Raw genomic sequence first — 16263 nt, 5'->3', positions numbered from 1 at the left:
TGTACAGTACTTTGGATTTCATTCATTCAATCACACTGTGAAGAGAAAAATAATTTTGATTCATGCTATGCAAAAAAATAAAAAATAAATATCCAATAGCTTTCAAGTATAGCTGCACAAGACACAGCACAGATGAAATTCAGAAGGGTCTGCTTTCATTGTCAGAATTACAGAGGAAGCCAGTTTATATTTGAATAAACATACATGGAGGAGACAGTGTAAAAGTGCTGGCTGTTAAAAAAGTACATGCTACTGTGGTGTAATTTTATCTCTGCCCTACAGTGCAATGTTTGCATTATGATTTTTCTAGATACGAATGTATGATAGTATCATGTCTAAATGAAGGTGCAGATTTCTGCTGTTTAAGTGTAAAACAAGTTTAGTTTGTTTTGTCCAGAGATAAAAAAAAATACATATTTTTTCATAAAAATACAAATTATTATTACAAAATATGAAATCATTACAATGCACATTTCTAAACTTTTAGAATCATCCAACATTGACATTGTTACCTCAATTTGCTCCTGAAAGATAGAATTAATTTTCTAAATGTTTAAGGCAAATGCCGTTTCAAATTTGCAACACATATTTATTATTTATATGAATGATGATAAAAAATAAAATGCTGACATAATAGAAGAAGGTGTAAAGTTAATTGATACATATGTAAGAAAAAAGTGAGCGGCATGTCAGGGGAATTGTTTATTACGAGGCAAATGAAGGGGCCGAGGGATTTTATATCCTAATAAAATGGATATAGTGAATCACCCAGAGGCTCTTGGTCACTAATGTAGTCCGGTCTGGGATATGAGCGTGTGTGTGTGTATGTGTGTGTGTGTGTGTGTGCATAATAGAAACACTCACATGCCATTTCCTATCCTGGAGTCAAAGCAGGTTGTCCTACTTTTATATCACTTATTTATTGCTCATTATGAATATCATTCGCATTTAAACACACCTCATATATCACACATATCATGGTGATGCATTATTCTGCCAGTGATTAACAAGAGCAGCCACTAACAAAGCATCATTTTAGGCTAAATATTCCAGTTGCCTACAACAATAATTAAAAAAAAAAAAATCTGCTCCAGTTGTGCTTAGAGGCGATATTCAGGGGGGGACAATGGAGACGGGGGTCTAGCAGAGCAAAAAGCAATTACTGAAGCAACATTAGAAAAGGAGAGAGAGAAAATAAATGTAGGCCTGTGTTGGTATTCTGGCGCTAAGATATATCAGTTTGAAAACATGATTGATGAAAGTCTAATGCAAGGCGATGGAGAGGCTTTTGCACCGAGGCAATGCCACCGCCTGCACTTTATTAGCCACCGTAATTAGCCCTGGTGGTTCAATTTGTTAGAATCGGTGATAATGCAAAAATCAGTTCGCAGGGCTGGCTAGTCAGTGGCCGGCGTATACCCTGATGAAGGGTCATCCTTGTCAAGGGGCTATTAAATAATGCACTAATTACAGAGGAGAGGGAACAGCGCGGCACCCGTGCCTCTGTCTGTCCGCATCACTTCTGATCCACAACTGGGCTGACAACACACCGCTGTGGACCGTCACTTCATATCTTAAAGAGCTCAAATCATTGTAATGCCGCCTTTCACTGATTCCATTAAAGGGCGTTTCTTCAACTACCTGCATTTTGTAGACATTCATAAATGAAACTCATCTTAAAACACACTTTGTGTGTGCATTTACTGTATATGTACTGTTTTTGCACCACAGACATGTTTTGTCATTTTCCCCCAGTGAACCATCACAAATTAATGCCATTTCCACCTCAAACTGCCATTAATAAAATAAAAAAAGGAAATAAAATATCTCACTCTTGATTCAGAAATGCCGCAAAAACACACACACACATTATATATATACATATATATGATACTTGTACAGTACCTTAATTTTTATTTGCCACAAATCATGTCACAATCTCATAAAGTAATTTTTGATGAAAAATATTATTTAAAAACATTATCATAACAACTGAGGAATGTAAATCAAATCTTGTGAGTCAATGCAGGGGGAAAAGTGATGGGTTTTACACAGTAGAAATACTTTTTAAAAAAACTTTTATTTCTTTTGAGATTATCATAGCTTAAAAATGTCGATATATTTAAGATTGAAAGTCTAGGTCTTAGACAAGTCTAAATAAATGATGATAATAATAATACATTTTAAACCTTTTAAAAGAAGGAGGAAAACAATGCAACCTTTATATAACAAAAAGTAAAAAATCTGTTAGTTTTGAAGTGCCTGTAAGTTGAAGAAACAGCCTTAAATGGAGGAGGAAAAAGACAAAAGGACAAAATGCAAAAGTTTAACGTCTTTAAGTTATAACCATAACCATAGTTAAGTTCACTTAGTTCAGGAAAACTTTTGTTTTTAATGGACTTCGTTGTTCAAAGGGGAAAAAAATGAGACCTCAAAAGGGTTTTATAAAAAGGACCTAGATTCAAATATCAGAGGCAAAGTTCATTAGTTATGTATCTGAGCATGTCTGAAGCCTCTGTAATTCTTCCTGCATCACTTCCTTTTATCTCCACAATTGAGATAAATCACCAAGCACTGCTTTCAGGTTAAGACATGTTAATCTGGGAAATAACACATCTCAAGGTGTGGGTCCTATGAGGGGTGGGATGAACAAATGAATGGAGAAGAAAGGAAAAAGAGAATGGGTATAATTAAATCAGAGATGCACTTGGAAATTACCATATCCATCATTATCTTCACGCGAGTCAATGCAAGGGAAAAAAGTGAGGGGCTTAGGAGATTTATTAAAAAAAATGGTTTGCGTGCAACGTATTTCTCATTGGTAACCGTCAAAGGTAGGCAAACGTGGAACATTTATCAAGCCACAGACAAATGACACTGGGTTACTAGTTAGACAGTGTAATAAGTGCCATCTAATTTCCTCTTTAGAATCAATTTATGTTTCAAAGCTTGGGATCGCCATCAAGGGACAAAGCTTTCCCTATGAGAAATTAGAGTTTAAATTTTACTTTTTCACATAACATGCCTAGCACAAACTTTTTCCACATTACATTTTTGCACGGAAATATCTAAATATATAAACAGTCATATGCTAATGTTTATTTAAAACAATTTGTTTTATGTTTAACCATTAAAAAATCCTTAATAATGAAAATGTAACATTTTCAATTTTGTTATATAAGACAGAGATACATATTCCACCGGCGGTTTGCATAAATCTAATATCCGAATCAAACCTATTGAGAGTACCATCATCTTAACATACGTAACTCTCACGGGAACATCAGTGCCTCTGGCGCCTGGGTCTCAGTGTGACCCGGGTTAAATGGAGGGCATCTTTTGGAGTACATTACTCTCTTAGAAGTCTAATGCATTTTGATTAATCAAAAACAGCTCGGCAGTCGCGCTCTTCAGAGAAGGACGTAAATAAATAAATAAGCACACTAAATAATTAGACAAGCAAAACGTACCCAGCACCCCCCAGTGATGGGCTCCTTGATGATGAGGTGGGAGAGAATGAGCGAGTTCTTCCAGATAACTTATCAAAATAGCGTTGAGGGGGAAAGAATAATCCATTCAAAGCAGAAATGCTGTGCGTATGTTGCATGAGCTGGTTGCATTAATTACAGACACTGAGGCAGCTTTGCTAAGGGTTAATGAGCCTGGCATGTGCCAACAGATCAAACGCAAGAATGCCATGAACAAAATTGTAGTTGGTTACTTCTGCAAATCTGTTCATGCTCAAGCAAAAAAACTAAAAAGATAATGAGAGCGTTCATTCCTGTAATTGTGAGTTTATGTCTCACAGCATATACTATAAAACAATCACAATAAATGCATGTCTACTAATTTGAAGAATATATCATATATGATTTGATTTCCTAACATGTTTCTATATATTTCACAATATCAATAAATAAAGTCATGTGCATTTATCATTCAAAAATGAAGTCTTCTATATTCCCCAAGCCTGTATGTATTTGAAGAAAAAAACTGTAATATTGTGACACATTACATTGTAAAATAACGGTTTTCTAATTTAATATATTTTAAAATGTAATTCACTCCTGTGATGGCAAAGCTGATTTTTTTAGTATCATTACTGCAGTCTTCAGTGTCCCATGATCCTTAAGAAGTCATTCTAATATTCTGATTTGCAGCTCAAGAAACATCTCTTTTTATGATTAGGGATGCACTGATAGGATTTTTGGGGCCGATGCCGATTTTAACAAACATGTGTTGGCTGATACTGATCTTTGTTACTTGGACTCTTGTGCAAAACTTGTGTTAGTTTTAATAGATAGTGTTTTGATCACGCTTTAAATCCGCAAAGTTAAAAAAAACATGTATTTAATTATACTATAGTTTATAGCTGCATAAACTATAGTATAGTATAAAATAATTTTTAATGAACATGGATTGGATCCAATTTACATACACCAGGCCAATTAAAACATAAATACAACAGAAAAGTGCTTTTTAGGTAGTTTAACAGCTTCAGGTACAGAAATAAAGTAAACAAATGTAAAATAACAGCGCTTATTTTTCAATGTATAAATTAAATACATATACATTTTTATTACACTGACTTGTAGCTAAATTCTACTGTTCAACAGAAATATATTTCTGTGAATTTCTTCAAGTTAAATCAAACTTTTATTTTGACTGGTTGCCATGAAGGCGTTCGAGTTTCTATGTGTGTGATTTGATTATAGATTGTGTCAAATGAAACACAAGTAAAATGCTCATGAGGTGAAGTGGAGATAAAGTTAATGAGTTCAATTCACAGCAGTGGCTAAAAAAATCCTCACGCATGCTTCGGTGTGTGTGAGGTAAATGAAACCGCACATCTGCGCCATTCATTCAGAACATGCCGATACATTGTTGCATCTCTTAATATCAATATTTTAAACAGTTGTGTGATTTAATATTTTTGTGAAAACCATGACACCTTTTTCTGGATCTTGATGAATAGAAAAGTTCAAAAGAACAGCATTAATCTTTTTTATCATCATAAATGTCGTTAGTGTCCATGCTGAATAAAAGTATTGCTTTTTTTCTCTTATTGACCCCAAGCTTTTGGTTTGAGCGGAACACTCAGAGTGGTGTACGTATTAGTGTGGTAAAGCTCTTCTGGGTGGGGAATCACCCATGAGGCTGAGGGTTTGCCTCCTGTTTAGCTATGGATCAGTGATAATCCTTAAAATGGTGTCCTCCGCCACATCAATTATACTGATCATAGGCACGCTCGTTATGCTGAGTCTTCATTACTGTCAGATGGTGTGAACACCAGCGTCAGACCATCACGGTATAAATCAAGACATACTGGGCCACTTTCCAAAAGAATCAGAGACAAGCATGTACCACGTCTTTTAACCTATGACTTATTACAGAACGGCCTGGATATAGTTAAACTAAACCAGTGTCTGGTGTATTCTGGGAATGACCTGATGAATTCTGTTCCTTGTTTTTTTTTTTTTTAAAGTCCCAAATTTTATGCCATAGACTAGATAACAATTAAAACACAAAGCGGAACCGAGGCGCCACATCTAGTATCAACCAAGCATACATGAGCAGTGTCAGCAGTAGGGCTCTTATTTATTTCATTCCGGAGGAGGTATTTCTGGGCAATTGCGCTGGATGCAGAGGGTAGTGCCTGCTGGTAAGAGCCAATAAAGAACTGTCATCCATGAACGGCCTTCAGCAGAGACACAGTCAATTACCTAATGTGAGGACTTTGAGGGGGGAGAAAGCCTTTTCTCCTCATTTACTTGTGGGTATTTATTAAATTGCTGTCAAATATGACAAATTTGCGACGCTCAACATGGAGGTTGTTTTGGGTGGGCGGTGCGTGGGTTCACCGGTCCGCCTCCCATCAGCATCAGTATCACAGACCCCATATCCCTTTTTCAGATACATGCCAGCAAAATGAGTTTTGGCAGTTCTACATGTGCATGCTAGCGAAACGTGTACCTTTTTCCCCTGGAGGTACTCATCGTGCTCCTCTCGGAAGTGCTTGGTCCCATATGCCACCTGCTCAAAGGGGGTGGAGGTGTGCATCAGGCCCTCGTACCGCTTAGTTCGGCTTGTGTTTGAGAATGGAAGGAAACTGTGTGGCAAAAAACACAAAGATATTATTACCTATTTGATCAAAAATACATAAACATTTTAATTATGGAAGTTTTCAATTGTTAAAGAATTTAAAATATAATGTATTCCTGTGATGGTAAAGCTGAATTTTCATCGTTACTCTATTCTTCAGTGTCACATGATCCTGCAGCAATTTATTGCAGATTTTTTTGCTCACAAAACATTTTTTATTATAATCAATGTTGAAAACAGTTGTGCAGCTTGATTCTTTAGTGGAAACCCCCAGTAAAAATAACAGCATTCGTTTTTTTATTTATTTTTTACATCGTACATTTCTTTGCTGTCAGTTTTTTGGAACAATTTAGTGTCCTTTCAGATAAAAATATTAATTTCTTAAAACAAAGAAAAAAAAATTGCACTCACCCCAAACTTTTAACCGGTAGTGTATATATAGGAAAAAATATTGGAAGAGATGGTTACTGGCCTCTGGTCTTGGCTAACTCGACTGCTAAGAGCGAACACTCTGCTATTTTCACAGCACATGTTACTTATACATCATCACATTGCCTCATCCCTCCCTCGCAGGCACTTTTCATTCTAGTCCAGATCATTTCCAAACCCAAATCGCTTCTTAATCGTTGTGATGTCTTGTGGTTGTTTCTGCACATGCTGCGTGTTTGCTGGGCACACGTTCAGTGCAAATAGCGGTTACTTAGGAAAAATGCCAGATGTTAATTACAGTGAGGTTGATTTTGTAAATTGTACCCAAGACACTTTGCCTGGAGGAAGATTTATCCAGTGCGGTACAAGAGGTGTCTGCGCGAGGCTGGGTAAATGTCCGCTGGGCATTGGCTTGGCTTGTCACAAAACAAACAAACAACCAACAACCTTGGCACTTTCTGTGAACACAATCTGCAAAGAAAGGTTTTTTTATTCCCAATGCTTGATGTGTTCGTTCCCTTTTATGATGATGAAACCAGAAGTGCAGGTGAAGCCCTGTCCTCTTTAATGAAATCAAAACAGACAAATATGGAAAATGCAACCATAATCGCTCCACCTATAAAAGTTTGCAATACATTGTATTCAAAGTAAAAAAAAGCATGGCATTGTCTAAACACAAATTCATATTTTTGAATTGATGCTCTCTGAAACATCTGTTTAGGAAAAATATAAAATAATACTGGCTACGCCTACTGAAGTGAAACTTTCTAGCAGAACTGGAGTTTGTTTGACACTCTCTTTGGTCATCTCCTTAAAGAACCATCCTGAACAAGATCATTATTTATTAGAGGACTTCTCCTGTCACATAAGTACCACATAAGCAATAATGCTTGGTAAAGCTTTGATGGTGCAGGGTAAAAAAAGGGGTGACATCAAACACCACGCTGGCCCTTTAAATAATGGCCCAATCTCCCACAGACATTCTTATCCACTAGAGACACCAGCCTCCCTACAAGACAGATTACAGTGCAACCCATGCTAATGTGCACATGGGACGGACATCACAGAGCAAAAATTAATGTGGCCCCAATGTCCCAGAATACACAACGCTTCTGCTGCTTGCCGGCTGTTTCACTTACTGCTTTCATTGCCACTGAATTGCATTTTAATAGGGTAGTTTTTATTCATTGAAAGCCATTAAGGAAAGTTTGACTTCTCGCAGGGGATCTTTTGGCAGTGCAGACCAATGCCCAGTGACAACACCCTAGGAGGCCACCAAAACAGGAAAAGGGGGAGTGCAAGAGGAAGTATAAGGGAAAGAACAGAGAAGAAGCAGGGAAAGAGTAAAAGAGATACCATATTTGTATTCAGTCTTTTCCTTGCACATTTGTAAACCAACATGCACAGTAACACTTGCATGATTTTAACACTAATTTAGATAACACTGACGGTATATAACTTAGATAATTTAGTTATTATTTAATTTAGATAACACTAACGGTAACACTAATTTAGATTTAAGTCAACGTTATTTTAAAAAGTAATTACACACACACACACACACACACACACACACACACACACACACACACACACACACACACACACACATATATATATTACATGTATTACATATATAATTACATATATATGTATATATATATATATATATATATATATATATATATATATATATATATATATATATATAAGTTTTGTTTGTGCAACCTGATGTAACATTTAGATTATATTTATATTTACCACATGAAGCATATTATTAGTTTACCTGTATTAGACTAAATATTTATTAATATTTATTAGACTAAATATTTTACAGCGTAGTTCTCAATGATACTCTTGAAAAGCAGATAAACAAGAAATATTTTTTAAAATCAATAAACACTTCATAGTCCAAGTACTTAAATTATCTGTCAAGCTATAAGCTAACTCACTATGGAGCTGTTTTTTCCTCTCTAAATCATGGTAATCCATCCCAGCATTATTTGCATCTAAGGCTGAGGAGACGTCACTAGAACTGAAATTAAGCTGGCGATGGGGAAAGAAGGGAGCAGCAAAATTTTGGTGGCTCTTTGAAACATTTCAGAGGAAATTAGTGGGAAATGAGAGTAGGATCCTGGATCAAATAGACTCTAATCATGCTTTGCCATGCCCTGCAGACACCACATGTATAATACGATTTACACAGTAACCACCTCTCCTATTACAGCCTGTTTGGGGTATTCTGTGTTAATGGGGTTAGCTAATTTACTGTTTAAAGTCGGAGCAAGAAGAAAAAAATAAACATGATTAAAAAACTGCACATTGAGCTTGTAATTAAAATAAAAAGGAAGGGTTTTGAAACGGAGATAGCACTGAAATAATGTTAAAAAAAAAATACAGAATATATTATGGTAATCTGCCTAGATAAATATATAACAGAAGACTAATAATGCTAATAATGTCTCAGCAAGGATGAATCAGTAGAGGGCTATTAATAGTGCAGTTGTTTGTTAACTTATTTAGCAACTAACCCCACTTGAGATTTTACCATCTGCTATAAACTGAGAGAATAAAGTGTGGGGCTTCTCTTTTTGTGTGATTGATGTCAACAATTTACACTATTACACTTGGATAGAAACATCATTTTTTATGTTCATATTAACATCTACAGTGCCCTCAAAAAGTATTTGGACACTGCAACCCAAAATGAAAATGAACCTTACTTTACAAGATAAGATATACAATGGCGTTGGACACTTACAGTATGCACTAAGCAATACCATTGATATGTTACTTAAAGGCATAGTTCACCAAAAAAACATGATTTTGTCCTTATTTATTTACTGACCTTCATGTTGTTCCAAACCTGTATGTTCCTTCTGTGGAACACAAAATATGATATTTTGAAGAATGTTTCAATTTGTGACTTTAATTTGATTAAATGGAGGGTCTCATGCTATTTCATGTATTCTGAATAATTTTTTTAAGTATGGGCCTGTATGACATAAAGGACGACATTACTTGTATGTGCACAGCTCCCGGATGAGCACCTGCGCACATCAACCAGAGGAAGACCAAGAGCAAGAGCACGTCCATCAACGAGCTTCATTGGGGTTACGGGACTATGGGGTTAGACCACAAAATCAACGTCACTAAAGAAGTGTGTTTCAGGTTGTGACGAAAAGATAACCTTGTTCAGCTTTCCAAATAACCCAGCGTTAAGGAAACAGTGAATGCAGTTTGTTTTCACGAAGCAGCAACAGAGTCCTGCAAGTGTGTTTGTTTGTTCCCGGTCGTGAGTCGAAACCGCAGGTGATGAGTCAAACTGCATCAAATGTCTGTGTTTTGTTGGCAATCGGTGCACAAGTGCATATAATGTAAACAACACGAACGCATAGTGAATCGAAAGTTATCCAAGGATCATGTCATGATGTATTGTGTGTGTGTGTGTGTGTGTGCTTGTGACTCTTTAGCTCCACCCACTGCACACCTCCACAAGTTCGGCTGTTTTCGGAAAAGAATCGGTGCGGTGTATCTGTCTTTTTTAAATATGATAAAACTAAAGACTCCTGGAGATATGAAAGATGCAATACTACTCTCTAGGTACTCAAGATTAACAGGCGACTGGCAGAAACTTTGTGTGTTTTGTGTACCCTTTAGGATAAAATTGTATTGTCTTTTGTGATCCACAGGTGCCACAAAGTTGAGTAAACGATGACAGAATGTTTATTTTCCCCTTACATAAGTGTCCAAATACTTTTTTGGATCTTATTGAGATCTTGTATAGTGAAATTACACTTCATTATCATGTACTGCTACAGAATACGTTCCATTGACTATATTCAGCCCTACATACAAGCATTTCACACGTCTAGTGCAGCTCCTAGGGTTGTGTACATGCGAGCACTTGTGTATGTGTGTGTGTAACTTACGTCTGGTCGATGACGCGAGTCCTCCACTCCTGCCGTTTGAGCTCCTCTCTGGCCTCCTCCAGGGCAGTGATGGATGTAGCCACGCGCAGGCTTGGCTCCAGGGGCCGCTGCCGCTGCTGCTGCACTTCCAGAGCTGGGCGAAAGGGCCCCTGACAGGTACGGGGGATAAGGTAAATGTTTTATTGCCCAGACCCGCCCGCCTCATTATTGATGAGGCCCCTGTGGACGGCCAGCTGGACCCTCAAAAGCCCCAGTCTTTTCATCTAAGACATTAACACACCTGACCAGTGCTGATATTGATATGTTGACTATACAGTGAAGGCCCTAAAGAGGCCGGTTGGTAGAGACTTCAAGTAAACGCACTCGATTACACTACCACATATACATGCTAACATAGAATAGCCATATCAAAATTGTCTTTTTAATTAAGAAAATATATAACAGGGACATTTTTATGGCATTATGGTCAGCAAACAATACCATGTAACCTGTCCAAAATAAATAGAAATACCATGGTTTGGTATTCATTTTGGACAGGTATGGTATTGTACCACAAACATTATTTATTTTGAACACAACTAACCAACCGACATGTAGATAAAAACGTTTTTAGATGTGTTTAGTTACCCAAATAAAAAGTTATGCTATATACTGAAACAAGGTTTTGAACTGTGCAAACACACTTGTGGCATGGCTCCACATGCAAAACTTATTGTTTTGGTTGCTGTTAGTTTAAATGTGACCTTCAGACATTGCTGCTTTTAATTCATGCTGGCGCAACATTCCATGCCCTTGATACTATCAAGACCAGATCAGCACCTGGCACTGACCAATCCCCTTACTTCCCCTAACAATACACATAATCAATCTATCACTCGCAGATGCTTATCACACAGGGAGAGATGCCTAGGGAGGGGGCTCCACCTCAGACCACAAATAATTGGGAGAGAGAGAGAGAGAGAGAGAAAGAGAGAGAGAGAGAGAGAGAGAGAGAGAGAGAGAGAGAGAGAGAGAGAGAGAGAGAGAGAGAGAGAGAAGTGGCATGAGGGAAGGGGAGGAGAGGTTTGAGGGTGGAGGGTTGGTGCTTATTCTGGGGTCTTTGTAAGGGCAAAATGTAGATAAATAATGCATCTTCATCTATTGCACATTGTGTGAAAGATGGGGCAGTTTTTTTAAATGAATTCCAACTAACTGGGCCCAGCTGGAGTGAAAAGCCAGCCCAGGGAGAAGAACTCGGGCTCTAATAAAAAGAAATGACTCACGCTTCATTTCTGCTCACTTATGTTTTACATTAATAGAAACCAATAATAAGAACCAGTTACCATAAAAGTCATGGACCGTAAATAACACAAATGGCAAATACGTATCATCAAATCTCCCTCACAGCTGGACAAGATGACATGCTAGATTTGGAAGTACTTAAAGATATTCTTTATCGGGGCACCTTTACATGTTGCAGTATTCCCTCGCTGAGAGTCCCTTAATGGGATCCATGGAATAAAGGGGCTTGGGTTGACAGGCGTGCTTATCACCGGTTATCTGGCTGTCTAAATGCTTTGGCGGTATCCAGGCCAGAAAGCAGGCATGTTTAATGATATTATTCCATTTTTACAGCAAGTTTTTTTTTAAAATGATCTCACTCTGGCAATATATCCTGGCTTTAATCATAGTTATCTCAGGATCTCTTTTGTTTATTGTCATCACACACTGTCAACTTTTTGAGGACATTTCATTGGAATAGTCCAGAGGGACATCAACAAATGCTTCAAGTTTATATAATATCCTAGTAACAAGTGGTGAGACATTTGTTATGAATATAAATTAATGTTTTAGAGTGAGTTTGCTTAAAGACAAATGAATGGTCTTACAACAACACTGAATTAAAACAAACTACGTGTATAAAAATAGATGTTTCCTTGAATTTCAACACACAATATTAGTTCACCAAAAATAAAAACTAACTCACCCATATGACAATCCAACCCCATATGTTTAAAGAAGGATTTTAAAGATTGTCCTGGTTGCTCTTTTCCATGCAGTTAGAATAAATGAGGAAAGTTTCAAACAAGACAAAAGTCTTACCAGACTGAAGTCACACGAAAGTTAAGTATGATTTATGAACTAATCATTCAGAATGGTTTTATAAACTTGATCTACTAATTAATTGAAAAAATCTGACTCATAAGAACCATTTGTTCTGGAATTACACATTGCTACTCATGAAAACAGCAAGGACAGCTAAGATTTTCAGTCCTTTATCAGTCCTTGGTCTTTAAAAGTTGTGTAATAAAGCGCACAAGTCATATGGACATCACTTCAGAAGCTTGAAATTCTTTTTCTGAATTTTTAGAATGACATGAGGGTGAGAAAATTACAAAAGATTTTTCATTTTTACGTGAACTTTTACGGAAATCTTGGGCATGATCTCACCTGTGGCTTTTTGTGAATGGGTGGTAGACGCGCTCTGTTCAGCATCAGGTTGGACAGATCGGGGATTATATTAGGGGTCTTCCTCTCTTTGGGTGCAGATCGCGCCAGAAGCGGTTTTACTTTTCTCAGTCTCAGCTCCATCTCATCAGGCTCTGCTTTGAACGGTGAATTAAAAACACCTGGACACTAAGATGAGCACACAAGCACAAAAAGGGTGTTGTTTGGATAAGCAAGGTGAAGAAAAGAATGTTATGCTTCTGTTAGCATAATGAAGAAATAAAGTTTCTTCTAAATGGTTGCCCTTAAACCTTGCAGAGCAAAACTTCAAACACATCCTCATGGCCCCTTTAATAACTAATTTGCTAGCAATGGACTGCTAACAGCTTCCATTGTCCCCCCCCTCATCATAGGTATCCATGCAAAACCCACAGCAAAACACATTTAGCTTTCAGGAAAAGGAACCCAATTTATTCGGTCAACCACAGCAAAACAATTATACTTGTCACCTCCCCTGAATGGACACACATCCATCACTCTGGCATGTGTCATGTCTGCTAGCGTAAATGTCTGCTAGCTAACTATGAGCTGTCTGATCTTACTGTAGCACTTCAGTGGTTCTTGGGTTGACTTGAGGAATAACAGTTAGAATAATTAGTCTCTAATCAGACACTTCCTCATATGTGCTTAATAAGCACTGGAAGTCTTTTAAAGTTTTGTTACTATATAGGCTAATGGTTTTCACAGGTAATACGCCTCAGTAATGCTCCTGCGCCGGTTTGGATAGTGCAGCTTTGGGTGTCACATGGTGGGGGGTACACCACAAACTCTCAACTTGCCTCAGACTTACAGGAAAAGAGCAATGATGTTGACCCTCGTACCGAGGAACTACATCTATGTCAGCACAGCCACTTTTGTCCAGCGGAATTTTCTCTGGTTAACGATGAACCATGGGAGACCCATCCATTTCACAGAGACAAGGTCAGACTGTGGGAACATAAGTTGCCCAGCGTAGAGACACAGAGTGAGAATGAGAAAATCAGGGAGGGGGAGAGCAGATTTAGACTTGAGAGAAACTGAAAAAACTAAGAAGAGAGTTAAACCTTTCCTGCAACTGACAAGTCTTAGAGTGAGGTTTGTGTTTTAAATTACTGTCCTTATTAGGATGCTTCATGAATAATTAAAAATCCCTGGAAATAATTACATATGCAGGGGCACCCCTATAATATCATTTAATCTATCAATTAAAAGTTTGGGTCAGTAATTTTTTAATTAATACTTTTATTCATCAATTTTCAGTAATCCTGAAAAAATATATTTAGTGGCACAATTGTTTTTAAAATTGATGATAATAATAAATAGCACCAAATCAGCATATAAGAATGATTTCTGAAGAATCATGTGACACTAAAGACCTATATTAAAATAAAGCAATAAGTCCGTGATTTACAGTGAATTTATAACCCCCTTAGCTGTTATAAATATATACCCCTTATATGTTATAAAACCGTTCGCACACAATACATATAATTAGAGTCAAAATATATGTATCAATGCAACTTTCATAAAATAAAATCTCTAAAAGCCTTCCTTCCGCTGAAAAAATTGTCCCTGACCGTGAACAGCAACCAATGATCTATATAAATGTTCTCTATATGTCTCAATGAGTGAGTCACTCAGTGGCTAAGACTTTTATATTGAAAGGACTTAAACTTTTAACTTGTGTGAACACGGGAACAAGACGCAAGTGACAAATGAGTGTTGTCACTGTCAGGACACCAGAAAACCCCATTATAGGGGTGTCCGATATTGACAAAAAATGATATATCTATATTTTCTGGGATTTTCTCAATAATGATAATTAGACAATATTTTGCTGAGTGTGTTATTGTGCTGGTGATCAGCTGACTCCTAAAGTTTTTGATATTCTTCATATTCTGTGTGTTGGTCAGTTCACAGCAGTGACAGAAATCATCTTTTCCAAAACGTTTAAATGTATTTTTTCCTTTTATGAGCATTTTTACCTAGTTTTAAACACACTGATATAAACAAAATTATTTAAAACTTGAAAATATTCTTTAAAAGTCAAATTAAAACTGCCAGTAGGCAGCAGCAAGTCACTGTTAATGAGTGAGTCATTGCGATTCAACCGATTCATTCAAACGATTCAGGAATTAATCATTTAACTATATTAAGCCGGATGCATACTGGCCGTTTTTGCCCACGATTTGGCTGTCTGAGACAAATTTTGCAAATCCTTAAAGATTTCTCTGATCCTAGGCTAAAATCGGACATCTTTGATCGTTAGTTTGGCATGTTCACCGGCAGCCGATTAATTACCACTGCGATCAAATTTGACCTCAGAGGAAATTCTGGCAGTGTCAGAAGATTTGGCTCTCAATCTGCAATGTGACAAAGCTGATTCATACAGTAAGGAAACACAAGTGTGTTGCTCAGAGACGTTATTACAGTGCTGTGACTATGTTGTGAACTATTCTCGTTGGCGAAATGGAGTAAAAATGGGCAATATGGTGTCTAAAATGTAAGTCACTTAAAGGGGGGGTGAAATGCTGTTTCATGCATACTGATCTTTTTACACTGTTAAAGACTTGGAATCCCATACTAAACATGGACAAAGTTTCAAAAGTTAAGGTGGACGTTTGATGGGAGTATTTCTTTGTCAAAAATACTACTTCCGGTTCGTCATAAGTTTCGGCAAGTTTTTTGAGATCATGCGTCCCCTTTGACGTTAATGGGGGCGGAATTTCCTTGTATGGGCCTTACGGACAATTCTACCGGAAGCGCGTGAGAGAGAGCGAGGGAGAGAGCGAAAGCAACAGGCTACCATCAAAGCGCTGGCTCGTAGGATGCTGGACAGGTGATGTGCACATAACAATGTCACCAAAAAAGTGTGTTTTTTGATTGCCAGACCAAGACAGTCCTGCACAGAATCCCCAAAACCCCCGCGTTAAGGCAACAGTGGATGTAATTTGCTTTTCCGGATCAGCAACTGAGTTGCGCGAATGTTTATATCTGTTCGCTGCATTTCGGTGCCGACTGTTTCATAAACAAGGCCCAGCTCGACACAGGATTTTCCCGATCGCCTAATGCTGAATGATGGAGCAGTCCCAACGTTAGTACCGCAGGCGGTGAGTGAGACTGCTTCAAATGTCTGTGTCTTTGCCTATGCTCATCAAGTAGCCCAAACATGATCACGTATAGCTAATTGATCAATGGAGCATGCGATGTGTAGTGCATGTACATTTGTTTAGCTGGCCACTATATGTGTAACTTTATGTTTGTGTATTGTAAAAGCACTCCAAACAACAATACACAAAGAGGGGGGAAATATGTTGAACTAAATAAGCGCGCT

The 16263-nt window shown here is 37.5% G+C and overlaps 1 protein-coding gene across 1 annotated transcript in view; it reads right to left on the bottom strand.

Annotated features, from left to right (window-relative positions):
• The window catches only part of spata17 (spermatogenesis associated 17), a 42297-nt gene that overhangs the window by 5057 nt on the left and 20977 nt on the right, over positions 1–16263 (bottom strand). The window contains exons 7-9 of the mRNA XM_067454544.1: positions 12894–13079; positions 10464–10612; positions 5974–6109 (exon numbers count right to left, since the gene is read on the bottom strand). Coding sequence (XP_067310645.1) covers positions 5974–6109; positions 10464–10612; positions 12894–13079 — 471 coding nt within the window. The remainder of the gene's footprint in view (positions 1–5973; positions 6110–10463; positions 10613–12893; positions 13080–16263) is intronic.

Source organism: Pseudorasbora parva, chromosome 10 (assembly GCF_024679245.1).
Source record: "Pseudorasbora parva isolate DD20220531a chromosome 10, ASM2467924v1, whole genome shotgun sequence".
In the NCBI taxonomy this organism is placed as follows: Eukaryota; Metazoa; Chordata; class Actinopteri; order Cypriniformes; family Gobionidae; genus Pseudorasbora; species Pseudorasbora parva.
This window is presented reverse-complemented; position numbering and strand designations above follow the sequence as displayed.